Source organism: Thamnophis elegans, chromosome Z, assembly GCF_009769535.1.
Source record: "Thamnophis elegans isolate rThaEle1 chromosome Z, rThaEle1.pri, whole genome shotgun sequence".
Taxonomy (NCBI): Eukaryota; Metazoa; Chordata; class Lepidosauria; order Squamata; family Colubridae; genus Thamnophis; species Thamnophis elegans.
This window is the reverse complement of record NC_045558.1, coordinates 138,179,731-138,206,966: the sequence shown is the minus strand read 5'-3', so window position 1 is coordinate 138,206,966 and position 27,236 is coordinate 138,179,731. Positions and strand designations below refer to the sequence as shown.

At 40.4% G+C, this 27,236-nt stretch overlaps 1 protein-coding gene across 1 annotated transcript; it reads right to left on the bottom strand.

Moving 5' to 3' along the window:
* Positions 1–4,603: 4,603 nt before the first annotated feature.
* Positions 4,604–23,345, bottom strand: LOC116522021 (vomeronasal type-2 receptor 26-like). The gene is made up of 5 exons (XM_032236608.1): positions 23,104–23,345; positions 22,025–22,316; positions 7,338–7,433; positions 5,918–6,044; positions 4,604–5,502 (listed from the first exon to the last, which is right to left on the bottom strand). The coding sequence occupies exons 1-5, from the start codon at positions 23,343–23,345 to the stop codon at positions 4,604–4,606; spliced, it is 1,656 nt and encodes a 551-aa protein (XP_032092499.1).
* Between the last annotated feature and the right edge of the window lie 3,891 nt (positions 23,346–27,236).

Below are 27,236 nucleotides of genomic sequence, written 5' to 3'. Positions count from 1 at the left end.
TCGGGCTGTTCCCGCTCGATGATCAATCCTGCGATGGTGGAGAAGCTGGGCCTCAAATTACGAACTTTAAAAACCCCTATTGTCTTTTGCCAAATAGATGGGTCCATCGCAGGGGGGGGGGGGACCTGCCCATTTCTTTACTGAGCCCCTAGAGATGAAAATGGGATCCCACACCGAACTGATCTCTTTCATTGTGGCTCCTGGGATGGACAGGCCACTCATCTTGGGCCTGCCTTGGCTTCGGAAATGGAACCCTCACATAAATTGGAGGGAAGGTTGGTTACGCATTCGTACGAAAACACCTCCGGAAGGGGAGGGCATTCCTTCTGAACCTATGGGTTGCGGCCCTGATTTGGCCGCCAGAGGGCAGGAGAGGATTGAAGGAGAAGAAAAAATTCCGAAAGTGTATTGGGACCTGAGAGGAGTTTTTAGTGAAAAATCTTCCGACAAACTTCCGCCCCACAGGCCTACTGATTGTTCCATCGACATCTTACCCGGGGTGAAACTACCTAAACCCCAAATATATTCCATGTCACCTAGAGAAATGGAAGAGATGAGAAAGTTCATCGATAAAAATTTGGAGCGGGGATTCATTGAGCCTGCCCGCCCTAAAGTCGCTGCTCCTGTGCTGTTCTGTGAAAAGAAAGATGGCTCTCTGAGACTGTGTGTTAATTTTAAACACCTTAATGCCATCTCGGCCCAAAATTTATACCCGCTGCCATTGATGAAGGACATGTTGGCCCAATTGGGGAAGGGCCGCATTTTCACCAAACTGGACCTCAGGGAGGCGTACTATAGGGTCCGTATAAAGGAAGGGGATGAGTGGAAAACTGCTTTCAACTGCCCTCTGGGTTGCTTCCAGTTCCGGGTCATGCCTTTTGGCCTGCAGGGGGCGCCTGCGGTTTTCATGCAATTAATTAATGAGATCTTGCATGACCACCTGTACAAAGGCATTATCGTATATTTGGACGATATCCTTATCTATTCTCACTCTTATGACGACCACGTCGCTCTGGTGCGCACGGTTTTGAAAAACTCAGGGCCGCTGAACTTTATGCCAAATTGTCCAAGTGTGAGTTTCACCAGGCTAAAATTGACTACCTCGGTTATCGCATCTCTCCCGCCGGCATTGAGATGGACCCTGGGAAAGTGAAGGCGGTCACTGAGTGGGAAGCGCCCCGAACACGCAGGCAGTTGCAAAATTTTTTGGGTTTTGCTAACTTCTACCGTCAGTTCATTCCTTCTTTTGCCAAGATTGCGCTTCCTATCACAAATTTACTGAAGTCAAAGGGTGGGCCTAAACCTAAGCCTAACAAACCACTGGATTGGACCATGGAATGCCAAGCTGCATTTGAAAAACTAAAACGCCTTTTTGCTGCGGAGCCGGTCCTCAAACATCCCGACATGGACAAGCCTTTCGTCGTCCAGGCTGATGCCAGTGATGTCGCCGTTGGGGCCGTCTTGCTACAGGCCAACGACCAAGGTAACTTGCAACCATGCGCTTACACCTCACGCAAGCTCACGGACACTGAGAGATGCTGGACCGTTTGGTAAAAGGAGGCGTTTGCAGTGCGATGGGCCCTCACCACATGGCGCCATTTTCTGGAAGGCGCCAAACACCCTTTTGAGGTGTGGACTGACCACAAGAATTTGGAGGCGTTGAGGACCCCGCGCCGTCTGTCCCCTAAGCAGATGCGGTGGGCACAACATTTCAACCGTTTCAATTTCACGCTCAAGTACATCCCTGGAGGGAAAAATTTCATGGTGGATGCGTTGTCCAGACTCCCTCAATACAACTGCTCTAAATTGAGCATTGTTCAACCTGTTGTTCCAACTTCCAGCCTAGCGGCTCCTGTGGTCACTCGCCAGCAAGCACGCTCGAAAATGGAAGTGCCTCAAGATTTTCTCTCTGACCTCAAAAATGCCCTTCCCCAGGATGATTGGTTCCTGAATCATCAGGATGAGTGCACAATGAGGGATGATCTACCGTGGATCAGAGCCAAGCTTTATGTCCCCGCTTCTCTTCGTCTCACCGTCCTCCAATGAGCTCATGATTCCAAGTTGGCGGGTCATTTTGGGTTCGTCAAAACTTTACATCTAGTCAAGAGGCAATTCTGGTGGCCCTCTTTGAAAAAGGACATTGAACTATATGTTGCTAGTTGTCCGGTTTGTGCGGCCGCAAAAAGGGCACCTGGAAAGCCGCAAGGTCTGCTCCAATCAGTGGCACAGCCTGTTGCCCCTTGGAAGGAAATTTCTATGGACTTTATTGTCGAGCTTCCCGAGAGCCAAGGGCACACCGTCATTTGGGTCATTACGGACTTATTCTCAAAGCAGGTTCATTTTGTACCTTGCCACAAAATTCCTTCTGCTAAGGCTCTCGCTAAACTTTTCATTTCCCACGTTTACCGTTTGCATGGAGTGCCTGATCGCATTATTTCTGATAGAGGTGTCCAATTCACCTCAGCTTTCTGGAGAGAATTTCTTAAACGCATTGGCTCCGCCCAGGGCCTTAGCTCCGCCCACCATCCTCAGACTAATGGGGCCTGTGAGAGGACCAATTCTGTTTTGGAGCAATATTTACGTTGTTTCATCAATTATCAGCAGGATGACTGGGTTGACCTGTTACCGCACGCTGAGGTGGCCTACAACAATTCTGTTCATAGCAGCACTGGTTTTACCCCTTTCCGGGTTGTTTTTGGTCAGGATTTTGTTCCTATTCCTGAGTTGCCTCGTGACCAACTGCAATTTTCTTCCGTCGCTGACTGGAGTGACCGGCTAAGTCATGTTTGGCCTTTAACTCTTGCTACTTTGGATGCTGCACATCGCGCTCATAAAAAACAAGCTGATAGGAAGCGTACCCAGCCTTATCAGTACAAGGAGGGTGACCTCGTCTACTTGTCCACCAAGTTCCTTCAGACCACACAAAAGTCCAAAAAGTTGGGGCCTAAGTATGTTGGCCCTTTCCCCATTGTCAAGATCATCAATCCTGTTTCCGTTCGTTTACAGCTACCTAAGCATCTCTCCCGTGTTCATCCCGTGTTCCACGTTAACCTCATTAAGCCTGTTCGTGTTTCAACTTTGCGTCCGCCTGATGATCCTCCACCCACTCCTTTGTTGATTGATGGTGAACAGCACTTTGAAGTTCGTGAAATCCTAGACTCCCGCAAGCGGCATAATCGCATTCAGTATTTAGTGGCTTGGAAACATTTTCCTCCCTCGCATACGGAATGGGTTGACAAGTCCCATGTTCGTGCCCCTCGCCTGCTTTGGAAGTTTTATGCTGCTTATCCTGACAAGCCTTAATTTTCTTTTTCTCCCCCCCCCCATCTCTCTTCTATGTTTTGTTGTTCATCGGTTTGTTTGTGTTTTCTCCTTTTTAGGCCTGATCGCCTTTTTCCGGGGGACGGCCGGATGTCAGCTTCTGCTTTGCTATCACTTCAGCTGCCATGAAACGGGGAGGGAGGGCATGGTATTTGGGAGGGGTTACTCATTGTGCTGGAGGAAGTTTCTGGAGTTCACCGGCTGATCGGACTACGCATGCGTGGGTGTTTCCCGCCAGGTCTAACGGCACTGACATTCCATCTTCGTGATGCCTTTTGAAGTTATCTCACACCTGACACTTGGAAGACTTATGATTGGACTGGGTCTATGATGCCAAGGGGTGGGGAATGGGCTATTCTATATATCAATTGCTTTCGCGCCTAATTAATCAGATTTCGCTATGCTTCGCCTTTAATCATTCTTAATTAGTAAAAGTACACTTGATTTCTTCACATGGAGTCTCGTGGTCTTTCTTTCCTAATTAATCAATGAAGAGGACCTGACACCGCAGACCTATCCCAAAGGAATATCCCCCTGATACCATGTTAAATTCATCTTCATAAAACATAATTCCCTTTTTACTACATTTATGAAGTCATTCATAAATAGAAAATATAAAAACCATGAAAATGGCAAAGTCCCATCCCCTAAGTAGGCAAATTTGGTGGGACTGAGAAGGAGGGCCTTCTTCATGGTGGCTCCCACCCTCTGGAACATCATCCCTTCAGAAATTAGACTGTCCCCCACTTTGACACTCTTATGTAAAGTACTAAAGGCCTGGTTTTGCCAGCGGCCTAGGGAATCGTGGGTGGGATGGAGCCCATCAAATGACTTATTTGATTGTGTGTTGTCATTGGGGGGGGGGATATCATTTTTCATTTTTGTTCGTATATTGTTTTATTGCTTATAAGCTGCCTAGAGTCACTGTGAGCAAGTAGGCAAGCATTTAAATTTGCTTCATAAATAAGTAAGCTGCATACATTGGATAAGATTTAATTCAATATCTCAAATATTCTGACATGACAACTGGATTCTCAACATCTTGCTATCTTGGGGCGTTGAAAGACAGAAGGTGTGTAATTAAATAATATTGGAGAATGATAACAAATGCTGCAGCAGGAGCATTTCTTTTCCAATTGGCCACTATAATAAATCTTGGTGACTAGGATAATTTCTCCATTGTCAGATTTAATGACTTCTATATATCTCTTATAGGTAGCAAACAATCCTTCTCTTTTTTTGCATGAGCAATTTCTCAAAGCCAGAAAAATTACATGATGTGCTATTTTCTCTTTTTGAGTTGCTCCCTGTGGTTGAGGTCAGGCCGCAAAACAATGATGTAGCATTTTGGGAGGAATATGCATCCCAGTAATGCAGCACTGGACGCCAAGATGGAGAAGACCTCCACAGCTACCATGGCTTTTCCCTTTGTGCTCAGATAGGCTGGAAAGAAGGAGATCCACACACTGCAAAAGGCCAACATGCTGAAGGTGATGAACTTGGCTTCGTTAAAGCTGTCAGGTAATGTACGGGCAAAGAAAGCCACAATAAAGCTGGCGATGGCCAAGATACCCATGTAGCCCAAGACACAATAGAAGAAGAAAGCTGACCCCTCATTGCACTGTAAAATCATTTCTTGGGGCTGTGAGTGCTTGTCCAACTCAGGGAATGGAGGTGATGTTGACCACCAAAGAATGCAAAGACATACTTGGAATAGAGAACAGGAAAGGACAGTACAAAAAGCCAATCTATTCCCCACCCATTTTCTCATCTGAGATACTGGGTTAGTGGCCATGAAGGCTACAACCACAGTGATGGTTTTGACCAGGACACAAGAAATGGCCACTGAGAAGGTGATGCCAAACATTGATTGTCGGAGAAGGCAGGTCACTTTGCCAGGCTGGCTGAGGAAAAGCAAAGAGGAGAGAAAACAGAGCAGAAGAGAGACAAGGAGGGTGTAGGTGAGGGACCTGTTGTTGGCTTTGACAATGGGAGTATCCTTGTACTTAATAAATGTTCCAAGTACGCAAGAGGTCAAGAAGAAGAAACCAAGAGCTGCTGAGGCTAAACCAATTCCTAAGGTTTCTTCAAAAGTTAGAAAGACCAGCAGTTTCAGGATACATCCATTCTTTTCTTTATTTGGGTAATGATGTTCTGAACATTGAAAACAGTCATCCATATCTGAAACGAAAGTCAAGGAAAGTTTTTATACATTCCATATTTTTGAAAATGATATTCTTTATGGGTGCTAACCGTTATCCCACTCACATTTTTTAAAATTGGCTATCAGTTGGATTATGTATCTATGGAAATGCAGTTTTTCCATTATTGTATCAGCTGGAACCAGCATAAAAGAAGTACAATGGGAAGGCCAATTATTCTATGAAATTCAATTCTGTCTAGCACAATCTGTGAGGTTGGATATAAGAGCTCAGGTCTTATTGGGCAACCTTGGAATTGAGAATGACAGATTGTGATTCACAAGTATAGAAGTGAATATTCACCTTGAAGAACTCACAAAACTATTTGCTACATTAAAGTAGTGTATTACAGTTTCCTTAGGAGTATCTAATGACAACTGGAATGTCTAACCTACCCGTTTGATTTGAAATCTTTCCTTCTGGGCAAGGAACACAGTCGTAGCAACAGAATTGCTTTCCTTCCAAGCTTTTCTTGCAGTATCCATGGCAGCAGGGATCATTACACAGAGAAATTGGAATAACCTGGTGATAAACGTAAATTCCTAAAGGGTTAGTCCTGGTGTATGTACAAAGTACAGGTTTCCCTGTCCAGTCATATCCGACTCTAAGGCACAATGCTCATCTCTGTTTCCTTGGCTGAGGGAGCCAGCATTGTCTAAAGTTATTTTCCATGGTCATGTGGCCAACATGGCTATATGCACAAGGACCACTGTTACCTTCCCATCAAAGTGGTACCTATGAGTCTACTCACATTTGCATGCTTTTGAATTCCTAGGTGAGAAGGAGCTGAGGCAAGAGAAGGAGCTCACCCTATTGCATAACATGCAGGTGTCAAACCTGGGCTGTCAGCTTTCCAGCTGACAAGCTCAGTGGATTTAACCATTGAGCCAAGACATATGTGTACTAGCCAATAAAATGTTGACATTATAAGGATGTGCAAATGGCGTGTTTGGAGAATGGCAGAGAGAATAAAGAAATATATGTGATTACAACTCCTGTGATTTCAAAAGGAAATGTAACCCAAATGTGAATACCTATCTTTTAAATTGTAATGTCACTTTGCGCTCTACATGGGGCTGCCCTTGAAGAGTGTTCAAAGACTGCAGTTGGTCCAGAATGCAGCCGCGCGAGCAATAGTGGGGGTACCTAGGTACACCCACGTTACACCTATCCTCCACAAGCTGCACTGGCTTCCCATTGGTCTCCGGACAAGTTTCAAAGTGCTAGTCGTCACTTTTAAAGCCCTACATGGTTTAGGACCTGGTTACTTGAGAGACTGCCTCCTGCCATTTACCTCCCAGAGACCAATACGATCGCACAGATTAGGCCTCCTCCGGATTCCATCTGCCGGTGAATGTCGACTGGCGACCCCCCGGGGGACAGCCTTCTCTGTAGCTGCGCCGGCCCTATGGAACGATCTCCCCGTGGAGATCCGGACCGTTACTACTCTTCCGGCCTTCTGCAAAGCGATTAAGATCTGGCTGTTCCGGCAGGCCTGGGGCTGTTGATTTTTATCCAGCCCCATTCCAAGCTGTATGAATATTGTACAATTTTAATGTTTGTTCTTTTTAATTTTTATATGTCCCCTTTCCCCGTCTATCTGTAAGCCGCCCTGAGTCCCTAGGGAGTGGACGGCATACAAATCCCAATAAAGTCAAAGTCAAAGTTTGTCAATTTGATGAAAGCTTGATCATTGACAATATTTGCACAGAATATGCCATTTCAAAATGAGAGAGAAAATTAGATTTCTAAAGAGATTATGTTCAATATTGGATCAAAATTGATCAGGGAAAAGTTGATTAAATGAGTCCATACCTGATTGAAAGCTGGATGCCAGACAATCACCTCTTCATCAATGATTAATTCCTTGGCATTGGAAATTTGAGGATCCATCTTTCCAACTCTTACTCTCTGAAAGGATCTGTTTGGAAAAGTGATCAAGTTGATGATGTCAAATCCTCCAGTTGCTTCCCCTTTCTCATTCAGGAATACTCTCTCCCCAGCTGAATTGTTAAAAGAAATGCCTTGAAGAAATGAATGGAGCTACTTGAAAGAGTATGAAAGAGACAGACAGAGAGAGAGATAGACAGAGACAGAGAGACAGAGATAGAGAAAATGAGTGAATTGGAAGGATAATAATAATAAAGTGGCCAACATATTTAACTTTTGCTTTCTCATTCTTCCTTTTACTCTAACAAATATCAAATATGTTCAATTAAAATATAAATAATTTATATTTCAGATAAGACACATGTCTGTTTTTGTATTAATGTAATGTTTTTTCTTGGGGGTGGGGGGCAAAACATTAGTTCAAAGAATCTTCACATCATGAGACCTCACAAATTTCCTTTAGCCAGATTTTATCATCTTACACTCAATTGTTGAGACAGAGAGAGTGTAAAGTATCCTAACGATGCCTGCTTCATAATAAGCGGCCCAATATTGTAATACAAAAAACAGTGATTTATTAACAGCTTCATTAGGCATTCTTCATTAGGCATTTCTTATTCACAGCCATCTTTTTTTGCTTTCTTTATCTGCTTTTGAACTTTGCCCGTGTTACTGTCCTCCCATCATAATTCATGTTGTCCAATAGCTTCATTCATTTCAACCCAGCTACTGTAATCTGAGATCCGGCTCGCTGCCACTCTGCATGGAATGTCAACACAGAGAGTTGACAGAGAGAGTGGGGGGAGGGGGAGAGAGATGGATGGAAAGAGAAAGAAGGATATAGATATTGAGAGAAAAAAGTGAGAAGGATGGAGAGAGAGATTGACAGAAAGAGAGAGATGGATGGAGAGATGGAGAGAATGAGAGAGAGAAGGATAGAGAGAGAGAAAGAAAGAGAGAAGGATGGAGGAGAGAATGAGAGAGAAAAGGATGGAGAGAGAGAAGGATGGAGAGAGAGTGAGAGAATGAGAGAAATATGGAGAGAGAAGAATGGAGAGAGATATATTGAGAGAGAGAAGGATGGAGAGAGAGAAAGAAAGAGATGGGGAGAAAAAAGGATGGAGAGAGTGAGAGAGAAAAAGATGGAGAGAGAGAGAAGGATTGAGAGAGAAGGATGGAGAAAAAGAGAGAGAGATGGATGAAGAGAGGGAGAGAGAGAATGAGAAATTGAGAGAAAGATGGATGGAGAGAGAGAAGGAAGGAGAGATATTGAGAGAAAAAGAGAGAAATGGATGGAGAGAGGAAGAGAGAATGAGAAGAATGAGAGAGGAAGATGGAAAGAGAGAGTATAATGGAGAGAGAGTAGGAGAGAGAGAAGGATCGAGGGAGAGAATGAGAGAGAAAAGGATGGAAAGAGAGAGAAGGATGGAGTGAGAGAAGGATGGAGAGAATGAGAAAGATGGAGAGAGAGAAGGATTGAGAGAGGATGGAGAGAAAGAGAGAATGAGAAAATGAGAGAAAGATGGATGGAGAGAGAAGGAAAGGGAGAGAGATTGAGAGAAAGAAAGAGAGAGATGGATGGAGAGAGGTAGAGAGACAATGAGAGAATGAGTGAGAGCGAGAGGAAGATGGAAAGAGAGAGAAAGATGGAGAGAGAGAGAGAAGGATTGAAAGAGAAGGATGTAGAGAAAGAAAGATGGCTGTAGAGAGGGAGAGAGAGAAAGATGGATGGAGAGAAAGAAGGAAGGAGAGGAAGAGATTGAGAGAAAGTGAGAGAGAAATGGATGGAGAGAGGAAGAGAGAATGAGAGAGAGGAAGATGGAAAGAGAGAGAAGGATCGATATATATCTGCATCCCAACTCTCAAATTTTCATGAGCCAAGGGCAAGTTCATTAGAGAACTGGCTGAGGATAATTTTGGATAGCAATAGCACTTAGACTCACATACGGCTTCGCAACTCTCTCTAAGCAGTTTGAAGAGTCAGCATTTGTGCCCAACAACCTGGCCCCTCATTTTACTGAACTCAGAAGGATGGAAGGCTGAGTCAACCTTGAGCCAGTGGGCATCAAACTGCCAAACTGCTGGCAACCGGCAGCCAGTACAAGTAGCCTGCAGTACTTTCTCTAACCACTGCGCCACCACAAGCTAATAAGAAAAGTGAAGTGTACTACATTTCAGAATATTGGGGGGGGGCACAAAAAGAAGAAAGAGTGCCTTCAGACACAATGCAATTGAATTCTTCTTGGAATCCAGGTGGATAAATTCACAAGACAGGCCAATTCTGGACTTCCTGGGAGGAGCTTGCTGATGGTGGCAGCTTAAAATTAGCTGCCCCCGAATTCCTGGCCACGTATCTGTTTAGATGATCATCCATCTGACGTCTTAACAGGTTTCTTATCCTTCAGGCAAGAAGGGAAGAAGATATAGTTTTCCTGGCAAATGCCCTTCGATTTTTGCAGCTTCTGTGTCTGCAGAGAGAGGGGGCCAGCCCAAAGCAGAACGGCGTCCGTGCTGGGAACTTCAAACTACCTTGTGCAGTACAAAGTAAGATCCCTCCCACTCAGTTCACAGCTTTGATTTATTTGATTTTAATACAAGCTGAATCCATTTACTGTTTCAAATGTTTTATTCATTTTCATTTTCAATTTTGTACATTCACTTATATACTGAATATTTGCTATAATAATAATATAAAAAAATAAAACAAACCTAAACACAACTCATCATCCAACATATAAAACCAACCTGTCGCTTTCATCCTCCATACACCCCTTCTTCTCTCACTCCAACTTTCCTTTCTCCCTCCAACAATCACCCCACCTACTTCCCTTTCCCCTCCTATCTTCCTTTCTCGCCTTCCTCACCCTCCTTCCCCTCTCAACCACCTTACATTCCCCTCTTCCTCCCTCCTTACTCCTCCCTCTTCTTTTCCTCTACTTCTCACCTTGGTGCATTTCTCTATTCATTAATCTATTCAGTTACTAAAAATTGCGCTAAAAAGAAAAAAGAAGAGGGGGGGAAAAAAAGAAAAAAAGAAAAAGAAAAGATAAGGAACAACAGTATAGAAGTGTATTCTTCTTATTCTATATATTGAGACTATATCTCCACCCACCCACCCACCCCCAATGAACCCCTCCCTAATCCCCTCTGACTTCCCAGGTCCCACACCCGGCACAGTTCACTACCATTCACCTTCTAGAATATCTTATAGTCAATTAGATTAAAAATAATAATGAAGATAAAATAAAAAAAACACTCCGACAAGGAAAAAAAAAAAGAAGAAAAGAAAAGAATAAAAATCTTTTTACATTATGCTCAGCCTCCCATCACTATTAAAATTTAAACAGTATAGATCATTCCATTTATATTTTATCTTCGTCCCTTGCTTCTTTGATATTTACCCCATCTTCCTGTAGACTCTCCAAATAGCCTTTCTTAACCTTATATTCAAATAATAGTTTATACAAAAATCAATTTACCTTCTAATACAAAGCAATCTAATCATACTTTCGCTACTCTTCTTCCTACCCCTCGCTTCTCATCTCCATTCCTCCCAAGCCAAAATTCCATAAAATTAGGATCTCTCTCTTCACTTTAAAATCCTGAGCTTTTTATGTTAGACTTCCAGCATGTAAATCCGTAAAATGTGTGTCCAAAATCCATACCATTTCATTCAGTCCCAAGATCACTTCATCAATATCCCACTCCACCTTCCCTTCTGCCCCACTCCTCCCGACTCCATTCCTCCCAAACCGCAATTCAAATCAATCTTGATCTCCACTTTCTTCACACCAGAAAACAATTCATACGCAGTTTGGATTAAAATTCAAATAAGTCTTATATAAATCCCATACAATATCTGTCCAAAATAAGCGATGCTTCTTTCCGTTCCTGATCGATATACAGCTTTACCATTTCATACCAAACAGGAATCCTGAAATTTTAATCAATCTAAGAGTTTAAAAAGTATTTTAAAGACATCGCTGGATCTTTATTCTTTACTCTTCTGCCCTTCCGGAAGGAGAAGGCAGCCCTCTGCCTTATAGCCACGTGTCCCGCTGCTTTGAGGATATGGCTAAATCCTCAATTTCCGCTCTTCCGCCTCTCCGGTAGGGGGAGAACAACTCCCTCCGTCTTGTAACCAAGTGAATTGCTGCTTGTCTTTCCTTCACCTTGTCTTTCCGCGTTTCCGAGTGAGTCAGGAAGTCCTGCCTTTAGAGTTTTATAATAAAAGTCCCGAGCTTCCGAAACAGAGTTGAGATGAAATCTTTGATTCTCGAATGTAACTGTGATTCCAACTGGAGCTTCCCATTTATACTGTATTTGGTGGTTTCTAAGCTCTTTGGTTAAAAAAGTATAATCTCTCCTTGCTTGCAACATCTGGAATGGTGTTTCTTTAAAAACAAACAAATCCTGCCCATCGATTCGCAGCCTGTTGTTGTAAAACTTTTGGATGATCGCATTTCTGGATTCTCTTGTAAAAAAATATATAATTATGTCTCTTGGGAGCTGTCGCTGTTCTGCCACACACAAATTCTGGCGATAGATTTTTCAAATATTCCAATCAAAATTAAATCCCGGACTTCCCACCACTTGACTGAAAGCCTCTACAAACGTCTGTTTCAAGTTCTCTCCTTTCTTTTCAGGCAGTCCTCTGACTCTTATTGCAAACGCCTTCCTGTTGTAATTTATCATTGTAAATTGTGTTTGAGTATCTCTAATCTCTTGTTGTAATGTTTGGATGTTGGAAGTCAAATTAAGATTAGCCTCCTCCAGAGTTTCCAGTTTAGTCTCCATTTCTTCGGTATAATCTGTCAAAGCAGACATAGCTTCAAACATATCCATCTTTATTTGGGCAATCTTGGTCTCAATTTTGTCACATAAGTCCAGCACAAATTCTTTGATTTCTTGTTTGAAGTCATTGAGTATTTGAGAAAGGAGTTCCTGTGTTAAGGAATCTCCAATAGGGGGTGTGGGAGGTGAGGGCAGCGATTTTATAGCAAGTTCTTTAAGCACATGCGAAGGGGAGCGCTTTGCCTGCTTAGACCTGGGAGCCATTATAGGTAAAAGCTGAGAACAAACAAATAAACAGTATCTTCACCTGCTCAGTTCTCAATAAGTTATTTGTAGATTTTGCTTGTTAATGAGGAGCAGTCTCCAGGAAGATAGAGCCGGTTAATTACGTCATCTGTTAATCACCAACACAGTAAGATCGCCATTTTGTAGCACGATTGAACAAAGAAGCCTCAAAGGAAAACGAGGCTGGTGTTTAAGATAGTTATATAAAAAGGAACATCTCAGGAGTGGAACCCGCTCGTGTTAGTCTTAAGTAGCTTTAAGCAGCTTATCATTGTCCTGAGGGGGGGGGGTCACCTGTCTGGGGCTGCAAAAAAGGCAGCTAAGAAGAACTGGCTGGAGATAAGAGCTCAGTTACGCTGGATCCTTTCTCCGTTCACAGCCAAAAAAAAAAGAAAGGGGCTGTGAACTACGAATAAATCCTAGCACCTGAGCTTCTGCCTGCCCCTTTCTGCCAAAAAGGGGTGATATCTATTGATCTTAATTAGATATACAGACCAGAACTCTGAGAGGAGCTCCGTTGAGCTCCTTCGGCGACAGCCACCGCCCCCGGAAGTCCAAGCTGAATCCATTTACAAGGACATTAATTGTTTACCAAGAACCTAGCTTCTCTTTTTTTTTACAAGATCTTCCTCTGAAAATCTATTTACTTAGAGGCTTTTAAAATGGCGCCGAGCTGGCTGGATTCTCCTATAACAATGATTATTTTCTTAATCTCCTTGTTAAATGCTACAGAATTCTAAAACTTCAAAGGAGTGTCTTATCACCCTGCTTCACAATCGGCCAGCAGAAACTTTTTAATTAGTTTCATTTTTACAAGACTTCCTTTCTCTCATTAATCTTGCTTATCTGGAATTTAAATGGTGATGAATCTGCTGAACTGTCTTGTTACAATGCTTATTTTCTGAAATCCTTAGTAAAGTTTTGCCAAGCCTCAAATTTCAAAATAAAGGGAGAAATTCAGCATCTTTTCTTATAGCTGCACAGTCAGCCAGCAGAGTTTTATTAATTGCTGGAAGATAAGATTTGGAATGGCCTCAAAACCAAATCTTAATCTGAAACCATTGCCCTCTATTCCCAGGGGCACATCCCCAGTGCCTGGCACAAGGTTGCAGCCTCCGCTCCCTACGCCCCCTGCTGGAGATTTGTTAACGAAAGAATTCTTCTTGAGTGAATTAAGTGTGGCTCTCAACTCTCAGACAATTAAAATGGAAGATAAACAGAGATCTTAAAGAGGAGATAAAACAGGAGATAAAACAGGAGGGAAAAGAAGAAATAAAAGAAATAAAAGGGGAAATAAAAGGACTTAAACAGGAGTTGTATGAGAAAATCGATACCAGGGTTGTTAAAATTAAAGATGAAATGCTGGGACTTGTAACTGTATTGACAGAACATGTTTCCGGAATTGAAGATAGTCTAGAGGATCTTAATGAGGCTAATACCAACTTGACATTGAAAACAGAGGTGGTGGAACAAAAAGTTGAAAATGCTGAAAAAGAAATTATTATGATACAGTATAAACAAATGGAGCTGGCATTAAGAGTAAGGGGGCTGCGTGAGGAGAAACAGGAGAACCTGAAACAGATCCTATCAGAAGCCTTTGATTGTCTGGTGGGAAGACCAGGGACTAAGCTCGACTGGCAGATCGACAAAGTTTATCGCGTTAACTCCTGGGTGGCAAAGCAGAAACAGCTTCCTCGAGACATCGCTATATACTTCACTACAAGAGAGCTTAGAAACATGGTACTACAAGAGTCTTATAACACTAAGCTCCAAATTGGCGGTCAAGACCTGATTGTTTTGAAAGAGATACCTCCTCAAATGTTAAGAGACAGGAGAGACTACGCTTTTTTAGTCGAAGAACTCAGAAACCGTCAGATACAGTATAGATGGGACGCACCATTTGGCATTATACTTACATTTGATAGGCAAAGATATCGCCTCAACTCTGTATGGAAAGCCCGAGATTTTTACCATAATATTTTGAAGGCTGGATATCCTGCATCATCTGGACCTGGAGAAAGACCACAAGAAGGACAGGACAGACAGCAAACTACACAACTATCAGATAAGATGGAGCATCTCTCTCTCTTCTAGAAGCGCAAGGTGTTATGGAACAAAGACCTAGCCATATGATTACTAGAAGAATGGAGAAACAAGCTAAAAGGCAACAACCTCAACAATCACCGGCCATCGATCAAGGAGCTACAATAACAAGTCTGGAAGCAATGTGAGGAGCTAGGCCTAAGGTTAAACAGGCCATGCAGGAAGCTCTAAAAATGCTTCAGCCAACCAAAGATGACAACTAAGATCTTAACATGGAACATCAATGGATTGAATTCCCCACAGAAGAGAAAGAAAATACTTCACTATCTCAAACAGTTTAAGAATGACATAATTTGTTTGCAAGAAACTCATATCAAATCAACTGATCAAAAATATCTGATTAACTCAAAACTTGGTCAACATTTTGTAGCTTCTGCTATGGAAAAGAAGAATGGTATAGTCGTATACTTAAGAAAAGACATCAAAGCTGAACTAATTGAAGCCTTTGGAAGATATATCGCGCTAGATCTAATCTTAGAAGGGAAAAAGACATTACTTTTGGGAATTTATGCTCCTAATTAACAGCAAGATGGATTCTATAGAAATCTTCATGCCAAATTAGTACAGTGGGACTATAGGTCCTGTATACTATTGTGTGATTGGAATTGTGTGATAGATACTAAGAGAGATAAGAAGACTTCTCGCCCAAATACTAAGATGCGAGCAAAGCTACCCAAACCTTTTTTTGACATGATGGACGACTTTGAATTGAGAGATATTTGGCGAGAAAGAAATGCAGAGGAATATGATTTCACTTTTTTCTCTGATAGACATCAATCCCTTTCAAGGATTGATTTTATACTAATCACTAATGATTTGCTTTCTAGGGTCAAGAAGACAAAGATTGCGGCTAGGGTCCTTTCGGATCATAACCCAGTTTGGATGGAGTTGGGAAGGGTAGTGCAGGCAAGAAGGTCTTGGAGATTGAATGAAAACTTATTTAGATATGAAAAGTATATTAATGATTGTAAAAAATTGTTATCTGAATATTTCATTTTGAATATGAATAAGGGTACATCTATGGAATTCGTATGGGATGCAAGCAAAGCGTATATGAGAGGAGTGCTGATGAATATAAATAAAACACATAGATATAAGCAAGGGCTAAAACGAACAGAATTGGAAGAGGAAATTAAGAGAAAAGAGTTGGAGTTAACAATGAATCCAGGCGATACAAAGGTTAAGGAAGCTATCACCATATTAAAATCTCAATTTGATATGTTGATCTCTGACCAGGTAGCCACTAATTTATTATATGCAAAACACAATACCTTTTGCAATGCAAACAAACCTGGCAGATGGTTAGCTTACCAGATTAGGAAAAAAAGGAAAACTCGAAATATATCTAAACTGATTTACAGAGGGAAGGAGGTGTTTCAACAGGAAGAGATTCAAAAGGCATTTCGGGGATTTTTTACAGAATTGTATAAAGTTGATAAAATTAATGGTCTAGATATAGACAAATATTTAGATAAAGAGAAAATGCCTTCAGTTAGAGAAGAGCATAGGCAAAAATTGAATCAACCAATAACCTTGGGGGAAATCTTGCAGGTAATTAAGCAATTAAAGTTAGGGAAAGCACCAGGTACAGACGGTTTGACAGCGGTGTACTATAAAAATTTACAGTTAGAAATGGTAGAACCTCTTAGAGAATTATTTAATAAGATTCAAATGGAAGGTAAAGTGCCTCCATCTTGGAAGACAGCGTTTATATCTTTGATACCCAAAGAAGATCAAGATACTACCCAACCAAAAAATTATAGACCTATCTCATTACTTAATGTAGATTATAAAATTTTTACTAAAATACTAGCAAATAGGTTAATGCTGGTTATTCAACAATTGATACACACTGACCAAACAGGTTTTATACAGGGGAGACAGATGAAAAGTAATGTCAGATTAATTATTAATGCATTAGAATATTTTGGAAAGAACAACCAGATCCCTGCTGCGTTTATATTCTTGGATGCTGAGAAGGCCTTTGATCGAGTTAATTGGCAATTTCTGTTGAAGATATTGCAAAAAATGCAGATAGGAGATAATTTTTACAGTCAATTAAAGCAATATACCAACAGCAAACAGCACAAATTATAGTCAATGGAAGTTTAACAGACTCTTTTCAAATTGGAAAAGGTACAAGACAGGGCTGTCCTTTGTCCCCGCTATTGTTTATTATAACTTTGGAAGTATTGCTGAATAAAATACGGGGCTTGGATGGTCTAAAAGGGATCAAGATTAGGCAGCACGAATACAGAGTGCACGTTTTTGCGGATGATTTGGTCATAATATTGGAACAACCGCAGGAATCCAGTATGGTTTTAATGAATACGATTAATCAATATGGTCAAGTATCTGGTTTTAAAATAAATTTAGGAAAAACCAAAATATTAGCTATAAATATGAATACTAAACAAAAGGAAGAACTAGGAGGGATTCTAGGATGTGAGGTAGTCAAAAAAGTTAAATATCTTGGAGTCAATATTTTAACCTCAAACGGGAAATTATATAAGCATACTTATGAACCACTTTGGCATAGTATACAGATAGAGATGAAAAAATGGGAGAAATTGCACTTATCTTTGCTGGGTAGGATAGCGGCAGTGAAAATGAACATTTTACCAAAATTTTTATTTCTCTTCCAAATGTTACCTATACTTTAAAAAGATGCGAATCTTTTAGAATGGCAGAAGGGTATCAACACATTTGTATGGGCAGGAAAGAAACCGAGGGTAAAGATGAAAATAATGCAAGATGTACGTGAGAGAGGAGGCTTGAAATTACCTAACCTAAAATTATATTACGATGCAGTGGCGCTATCTGTAATCAGTGATTGGACTCATTTAACTAATGATAGAATACTGAATATCGAGGGACACTATCTGGTATATGGTTGGCATGCTTACCTGTTATTCAACAAAAAATTGGATAAGAAGTTTAAAAGTCATATTTTAAGAAATGCTTTACTGTGGGTCTGGAAAAAATACCAATATAAATTAAATGACAAGATACCCATGTGGGCAATTCCTAGACATGCAATTGAAAATATGAACATAGCACAAAAACAGGATAGAACTACCTATAGACAGCTTCTCATTTTGGAAAGGGGGGTACTACAACTAAAATCTTTAGAGGTATTAAAAGAGGAGTTCAAACATGGTTCCGGTATGGGCAATTACAGGCCAGGTGGAAAATAGATCAAAAATTGGTTTTATCCAAGCTGAAGATAATTTGTTTAAACAAATAAGAGATCAAAGCTTAATGCATATAAAGAGGATATATAATGTATTAATACAGATGGATTCGGAAACAGAATTAGTTAAAGATTGTATGATAAAGTGGGCTCAAAATATTGAAGAATCAATAATGTTGGATACATGGGAAAGAATATGGGTAACAAATGTGAAATTCACACAAGCTCAAAACCTGAGAGAAATTTTTTATAAGATGTTCTATAGATGGCATTTAGATCCTAAAAAGCTGGCTTCTCCGAATGTACAGCCTAAATGTTGGAGGTGTGGTTCTCTCGATGCTACATATTAACATATATGGTGGACCTGCCAAAAGGTTAAGGCATTCTGGATAAAAATATGGTGGATTATGCAAAATATTTTTAAAAGAAGGATAAAGTTTACTCCTCAGTTATTCTTACTAGGTATATGTACTGACTTTACAGTGGTAGAGACTAACTTGATTCTGCACCTAATAACGGCAGCAAGACTGTTGGTGGCGCAATACTGGAAGAAGGAAGACCTGCCTACAACTCAAGAATGGACATTGAAAGTTACAAACTTAGCCGAGATGGCTAAAATATCGGCATATCTTAAAGATCACTCAAATGAGAGATATAAACGAGACTGGAAAAAATGGATTGACTATATACAAAATAAATACGGGACCAAGAAATTCCAGTTAGCCTATGCTTAAGATCAGAAATGATTTAAATTGTTTAAAGTTAGCTCAGCAAGAAGAAGCTAAGATCAATGTAGAGATGTCATTAATTTCTTTATTTCTTTTTTCTCAATAGATTTTAGACTGTGTTTGTTAAAAATCCATACCGTGTACGTGTTCTGGGAAGCCGGTGGGGGAAAGAGGAGGGGGGTTGGGGGGAAGGGGGAGGGAGGGAGGGGTATACATTAGGCTAGACAAGAATTTGCTGGTAAACTTTTTGATACACAAAAAGTTGTACTTCGATGTCTTACTGATTGAGGAATGATGAAATGTTTGTTTTAAAAGAAATAAAACTTTTGAACCCTAAATAATAAATAAATAAATAAATAAATAAATAAATAAATAAATAAATAAATAAATAAATAAATAAATAAGACAGGCCAATTCTATGGGGAAGTGAAAAGTTATTTATAAAACAAAAATTGATGCATACAGTACATTCCCTTGGCTATACTGAAATTAGTAAAGGCACGGTTTAAGTTTGTAGTCTTATTTTATAAACCTAATAGCTTTGTTGCCTCAGTCTCTCTATTGAGTTGTAGCCATAAAGATAAAGGTTCTTCTTGCACATATGTGCTAGTCATTCCCGACACTACAGGGGGATGCTCATCTCCATTTCAAACCCGAAGAGCCAGCGCTGTCTCCATGGTGATGACTAATGCCAAAGGTGCAGGGAACACTGTTAGCTTCCCCCCAAAGGTGGTTCCTATTTTTCTACTTGCATTTTTACATGCTTTTGAAGTGTTAGGTTGGCAGAATCTGGGACAAGTCATGGGGACTCCCTCCATTAACACGGCGCTCAGGATTCAAACCGAATTGCTGACCTTTCTGATCGGCAAGTTCAGAGTCTTAGCCACTGAGCCACCAGGTCTGTGGCCATAGGACAAGGTAAATAAGTTATGATGGCTGAAATACAAGAGAGATGTAGCATGAAAAAATTACCTGCCAAGGATGGAGATTTGGAAATTCAACCCTTTGAACCACCCTTGCTTGGGATTTTGAGCTCATGGCCTCGTGCAAAGAATGTGCCACTGCATAAACAGCATTGTAGATGCTGTAGCTTTGGCCAGTCATCTGCAACTCAAACAGAGGACCAGGTAGATTCTCCAACTTCTCTTCTCCAGTACAGGTTTCAGTAATCATAGGTGAAGACAATAATGAACAATTGAACAATTGCCCCCAAACCTCTTGAAGAAATCCATCTTTGTGGGTTGAAGGTTTGATGACTTGAATAAATTCTTCAAAGCCTCGAACGTCACTGGAATGCACAGTAAAGGAAAGAGCCCCGTGGAACATCAGGAGGTCCCATCTCCTTTGGATTCCCAACAGGATGAAATCAATCGGATTCATCAGGATCCAAACCTTCCTCAATAACGCACTCTCTTTATTTTCAGGATCCCATAGAAACATGATCGTTCTGAGCCACACTATTGTGGTTGACTCTCCATGGACAAGAAAAACATTCGCTTTTTGATCCATCAATTTATTAGAAATAACTGAGATTGAATTGAACAATTCTGGCATATCTTCCAAGTCGAGATATTGTGGAATTTTTTGCGTGAAAGCTAAACAGACCCCATTCTGTGAAAGCAGCGGCTGCAGTTTCTGCAAAAAATGCTCTTCCTTATTTTCGAAAGCAAAGAGTCCAATCCACGTCCATCCAAAATGGAGAAGAAGTTGTATAAGTCCAGTGTACTGATGCTCCTCTTTGGGGACCATGCAATAAAGTGGAAATAACTCAGTAATTTGAAAGTCTTCTTGGGCAAAGGAACCATAAATCAACTAAACGAACGGAAAAGAGAAATTCATTATTCATGAAAATCATGGGAGAAATATGATGAACACTGCAGGATAGAAACTCAATGAAGCTCTCCCTACATTGAACATTTGTCCAATTCTATGTAGATATTTGCTGGAAAAGAGAAGCAAGCAAAATTCCTTGATGATGTATTTTCTCATCTGAAATATAACGAGATTACAATCACACTCACTTTCCTAATATAGAGGTCCAGTATGTTATCCCCTTAGAACATCTGGAAACTTGTTCAGTATCTGACTGCCAGTTAGACATTTAATGAAGCTTTCTATACATTGAATATTTGTCCAATTCTATGTAAAGTATGACATTTGCTGGAAAAGAGAAGCAACTATAATTTATTGACACAATATTTTCTCATCTGAAATATAAGTAGATTACAATCACACTCAGTTTCCTAATGCAGCGTTCCAGTGTGTTCATCCCCTTAGAACATCTGGAAACTTGCTAACATCTGAGTTTTTGAGCTCCCTTATTTGTAGCAGATAAAATTAAATAATTATACGTGGAAGACTATGCCCGTCAGTTTTTGGAGGAGTAGAATTAATCATCTCTTCATTTACTACAATTATTATAGAGATCTTCAAAAGTACCAGGTAGCCCCAATACTCCAACAATTTCCAGCCAAATCAGTTGAGTTTTAAATTCAATTCTTATTTTCAGACCCAACCAAGACGTAGCAAGTAGAGTTGTCACCTGTTTTCAGGTAGCTTGGTGGAATCTGGAGCTGAGTTGAGGACAGGAGTGAAAATGCTGATAGCTTTGATTTCAGGAAGTGGCTGAAAGGAAATCCTCCCTAAAACCACGAGACATGATAGCAGCATTCCAATATTTGGGATACTCCTACAAAGATGGGGGAGGGCCTCACACTATTTTCCAAAGCACCAAAATGAACTAGGGAGAAATTTCCTAACAGTGAAAACAATTAACCAATGGAACAACTTGTCTTCAGATGTTGCGGGTGCTCCATCACTGGAGGCTTTCAAAAAGAGACTGGGCAGTAATTTGCCTGAAACGGTATAGGATCTGTTGCTCAGAGAGGGGGTTGGAATAGAGGACCTCTAATGACTCTTTCAACTCAATAATTCTATGCCCTATGTGATAGCCAGCCTTCTCTATCCTCCTCTTCACACAGCTCCATATCTCACCACAGATAGTGGTCAATGCAAAACATCAGGTTGCCTTCTCAAGTAAGATTAATTTTGTACTGTAATTTGTGATTTAAATTTAAATTAATAAAGGGTTTAGATTTTCTTGACTGATTTTTTGAGCCAACATCTTGAGTTGTGGGAACTGCAGAAGGGAGGGGAAATAGAGAGCCAAATTGAAGTCATGCAGAATGGCATGGCAAAATACTAATCCTACAGCACCAATCCTTCAAAAATGGCTAAGAAAAACACTAAATCACTTTCATCCTACACCAAGAAAATTGTAGCAAGAGTTGTGACCTATTGCTGGTTTTTCAGTCAAAACATATGTATGATTGTAATAAAAGATTTTGATTCTATTGGATTGCCTTGAGCCAGTCTATTGAGTTGTGGGAAAAACAGACAAGTGGTGATAAAAGTGTATTTAATTGAATTCCTACAGAAAGGAATGGCAAGCAACTAGTATATACTATTAATTGCAAACTTCTTTTCTCTCCCACTCCACCCCAAACTACCTGTGGAACTTTGTAGACATGTATAGTTTCTGCCATAAAGGATGATGTATCAGGACCTAATCCCCCAATTATGGCTATGAGATTTTTCTGGCTGTCACATTTGTAGTTTGGGACAAATTCCTGGGATTTGAAAAGCAGGTCCAGAGTGGTACGATAGGTCATCGTTGGGTTGTTGTAACTGTCATAGATGTGGAACCCGAGAGTGATGTTAGGTAAGATCTGGGAGTCCTCATTGATCTCCTTCACAGCAAAGGCCAAGGCGAGGACGTGCTGGTAGAATTTGGTTATGACACTGCAAATAGTTTAAACACCCACATTGAACAATATAAGTTGACAATTCTATTATGGTGAAAGCATTGATATATGAGTAACAACCATTTCTGTCTTTGGTGTAAGTGAGAAGATGAGAGTCTTTGTAACACACTCAATAATTTCTATAGTTTTCAACTACAGCATTTCCATGATTTGCAACAAATATGTATAGAACAAAGTTGTGATTGTTGTTTCAAACATGTATTTCTATTATGTATTCTACAAAATAGAATACAGCCAGCAAGTATCACATCTTTTAATATATGTAATGCAAGGAGTGACTGCATAGACTGGATAATTATACTCACTAAATGTTCTCCAAAAGACTTTTTGCACCTTAACTTCATGCAGTTTGTGAATAAGAATTTAATACAATGAGAAGAAAATGATTTGTTTTCCCACAATCAAATATGTTTGAAAGACAAGGAAGCAAGAGCAAATTTATATAAAAAACTTGCATTTATTCTCAAAGAACTATTAGTAAAAAAAAAAAGAATTTTGGCATATCTATCTCAGTTTAGAAAATGAATGGGGAAAAAAATAGAATAGAACACAACACAACATAACAGAATAAAATACAGTAGAATTCTTTATTGGCCAAGTGTGACTGGACACAAAATTAATTTGTCTCTGGTTCTAAAAGAAGTGCTCATAAAAGAAAAAAAATGCATTCATTAAGAATCATAAGCTACAACAGTGATAGACATAGGTTACCAATAAGCAAATCATACCAGGAAATAGCTAAAACAATATAAAACAATCCTTACAGTGGTAAATCATAACGCTTTAGAGAAGGATATTTTGTAAATTCACGTTCAACAAGATTGTGAATTATCTGAGACACCATCCCACCTATGATGAGGTCACCAGGCTGGTACCACTCATGGGGAACAGGGAAAATATTGCTCGCAGGGCAGCTCAGTGTAACTGCCTTCTGCACCAAGAGAATCAGAAGGAACAACATCTTCAGGCATTTGTCATAGGGAAAATATTTGTGTCTCCTGTCCATAAGGAAGTTTGTATTTTAGTGGTTCATTCAATGATTAAGCAAAGGTTTATATCTGACAATGCACCTAATCAGAAATCCCATCATTTTCTATCTGAAGTTCCATGTGTGTAGCAAATTTGTATACTGACTATAACTAGGATTGGACAGATATTCTGGGGGCGAAAAGGAGGGAGGAATCTTGTAAGAATGAATCTGATGGATCCATTATTATCCCTTTGTGCCAAACTCCCTGGAGTTCAAGAGTTACTTTATAACCAAATAGATACCTTAAGTATTGCTGAATTTTAATACCTTTATGTACAGACCTTGAGGTTTTGGCTTAGCTAAAAAAAATATGGCGATTCCTGTAGGAGATAATTATTTTGTTTTTGCTGAGAGAATAAGGAGTTCAATTGAAGGTTTTTTTTCCCAATGATGAAATTCTAATGAAAGTAATATAAGGGACATTGGCAATTAAAAACAGCCTCAAGTGTTGAAATTCATGTTCGTTCCTTATAATGGAGCAAGGTTCCCATTTTCCATATAAAATGAACAGAATTGTTTAGCAGAGAAGAGGAAATATTTTTTTACATATCAAGGTCTGACAAATAAGTCAATAATTTGTTTGGAGGTTTTATCCACATTTTCAGTCAAAGAATGTTGATGAATGAAACAATAAAAATATTGATACTGATATTTGAAAAGTTGCATTAGTTATTGACTAATAATTTAATAATCTACTTTAGGTTTAATAATCTACTTGACATAGTGACAAAATTAGTGGACCATAAGAATACAGTTGATATCATTTACTTGGACTTCAGTAAGGCATTTGATAAAGGAGACAATCACCTACTACTAGATAAAGTAGAAAATTGTGAGTTACACAGCATCACTAACGATGGATTTGTAACTGGCTGACCAACCACATTCAACTTGTAGTCCTCAATGGAACTGAATCTACATGGAGGGAGGTATGCAGTTGAGTACCCCAAGGCTCTGTTTTAGGCCCAGTACTCTTCAACATCTTCATCAATGATTTGGATGAGAGGATAGAAGGGGAACTCATCAAATTTGCAGATGACACCAAGCTGGCACGAATAGCCAACAATCCAGAAGAGAGGCTCAAGATACAAGTTGATCTTGAAAGACTTGAACATTGGGCACTATCTAATAAAATGAAATTCAATGGTGAAAAAAGTAAGGTTCTACACTTAGGCAAGAAAAACAAAATGGTTGTAGGGTTTCCTGCCTAGGCAGGGGGTTGGAATAGAAGCCCTCCATGATCCCTTCCAACTCTGTTATTCTATTATATTCTGCTTGTTTCTTTGTTTGTTCATTTGTGAGAATTTATTTGGCACCCATTCACTGTCAGGGTTTCTGGGGTGCTGAAAAAAATCCAAAATACAAACAATAGAAATAATAAACCTTCCTCCCCACACACTCCTGGGGATAACAGATCCTTTAGATAAGCCACTTGAAGGGCTCCATCCCACTCTGGGCTCCAAAAGCATGTTGGCAAAAGGGCCTTGCTGAAGACAATTAAAGTGGGTGCCAATCTAACCTCCATGGGGATGATATTCCAAAGAGTGGGAGCCACCCTAGGCCCATCTTCTGAGTCCTGCCACATGGACTTTCTTAGGAGAGAAGACCCTCCGTGACTCCCCACTCTGGTGGGTTAGGTGGTTTTGACCAGGATGAGATGGTCCTTCAAATAACATGGTCTCAACCATGTTAGGATTTAAAGGTAACAACCTTTGCCCAGAAGGAAATTGGCAGCCAATGCAGCTCTTGCAGGAGAGGTGACACATCTGAACACGTCTATACAAAAGCTTCTTCTTCTTCTTCTTCTTCTTCTTCTTCTTCTTCTTCTTCTTCTTCTTCTTCTTCTTCTTCTTCTTCTTCTTCTTCTTCTTCTCCTCCTCCTCCTCCTCCTCCTCCTCCTCCTCCTCCTCCTCCTCCTCTTCCTCCTCTTCCTCCTAACCTTCATATTTTATAGACAGTACATTGACTGGGTCAAATCTTTTCTAAACCACATAAACAATAGTAATACAAATAAATATCTGTACAAATCTTCCAAATTCAACAATATTGGTCTCTTTCCATAGTCCTTTATCATTTTTCAATAGTTCATTTAAACATAAATAGTATTACTTTGGGCCCTATATTTATTACAGCCTGCTAAGTAATATCATTTAATATTTTTAAAAATTCCTCCTCCTCCTCCTCCTCCTCCTCCTCCTCCTCCTCCTCCTCCTCCTCCTTCTCTTTTATGATTGGACATTGGGATCATATTAGCAATCCTATTTTTATCAACAGCCACATGAAAAAGTGCTGCTGAGTTTTGTCCAAACCAGTCCCTGAGATTTCGAAGCCATGATGTTCTTCTTCTGCCTGGTCCACATTTGCCTTCAGTCTTTCCCTGGAAGATTAAGTGAAGTATCACATATTTTTCCAGATGTCGTATCACATGTCCAAAATATTCAAACTTTCTCTTTTTTATAGTTTTGATTATTTCTATTGGCTTTCCCAGGCGGCTTATCACCTCCTCATTTCCATTTGGGCAATTGAATTTTGAAACAATTGGAGCCTCTACATATTTTTCAAGGGAAGTCCCATATCTGAATGGTCAAATAATAGGCAACTCCGTATCTCTGCTAAAAAATGTTCTGTCCTACACAGTGGCAACAAAAACCAGAACACCAAATGCAAGCTGGATGGGTACGACCTAATGGATGACCCACACTCTGTCAAGGACATAGGAGTACTCATCTCTAAAGATCTAAGCCCCAGAGCTTACAGTAACCACATTGCCAAAAAAGTTGTCAACCTTATTTTATGAAGTTTTTCTCTGGTAACACTATACTGCTAACTAGGGCATACAAAACCTTTGCTAGAGCAATCCTTGAATACTGCTCCCCTCCCTGGAATCCACATTGTATAGCAGACCTTAATACAATAGAGAGGGTCCAGAGGTATTCCACAAGAACAGTGCTTAACTCATCTACTCGCAAGAACATACCTTATGCCACCATGCTTGAAAATTTTGGCTTGGACAACCTCGAACTACTCTGCCTATGTTCTGACCTAAGCATAGTACACAAAATTATCTGATATAATGTAAATGAGTATTTTAATTTCAACTGCCATAATACACAGGCAAACAATAGATACAAACTTAAAGTAAACCGTTCCAAACTCGATTGCAAAAAATACGACTTCAGCTATAGATTGGTCAATGCCTGGAATGCTCTACATAACTGTGTTAGTTCCTCAAACTCCCATATCTTTAACCATAATCTGTCCACCGTGGACCTCACATGTTTCCTAAGAGGTCCCTAAGAGGGCATGCATAAGCGCACCTGTGTGCCTACCATCCCTGTCCTACTGTCCCCATTGATAGTACTCATTTTATGTGTTCATGGTCATGTTACACTTATTTATACCCATCTATTTGGGCAGAGCGGACCTGGCGTGCATTACGGAGACCTGGTTGTGCCATGAGGGGGGTGTTCCCCTTAGTGAATTATGTCCACCAGGCTTCTGGGCATTTCACCAGCTGAGAGCCCAGAGCAGGGGCGGGGGTGTGTGTCGGTGGTTATTAGGGAAAGTGTCAGACCTCAGGAGGTCACTGTGCCTCAGATAGGCGGGTGTGAGTTCCTTTTTGTGAAATGGGGCCTTGGAGTTCAGGTGGGCCTTTTTGTTATGTACCTGTCTCCCTGCTACGTTTCATCGGCCCTGCCAGAGCTGCTGAATTGGCTGGATTGGCTGTTTATTTCCCCAGGCTTATGATCCTGGGGGATTTCAATCTGCCTTCCATTGGCGAGACATCTGAGTCAGCTCGGGATTTCATGGCTTCCATGACGGCTATGGACCTAACTCAGTTAATTCAAGACCCTACCCATAATGGGG

Bases quoted from the DNA above. Each gene is read 5' to 3' on its own strand.
- LOC116522021 (XM_032236608.1), bottom strand. From the start codon at position 23,345: ATGGACAGGAGACACAAATATTTTCCCTATGACAAATGCCTGAAGATG. The intron at 7,434-22,024 runs GTAGTTTGGGGT...AGATCCTTTCAG, and splicing joins ATGTCTACAAAGTTCCACAG to AGAGTAAGAGTTGGAAAGAT. The intron at 6,045-7,337 runs GTATGGACTCAT...GTTTATCACCAG, and splicing joins GGCATCCAGCTTTCAATCAG to GTTATTCCAATTTCTCTGTG.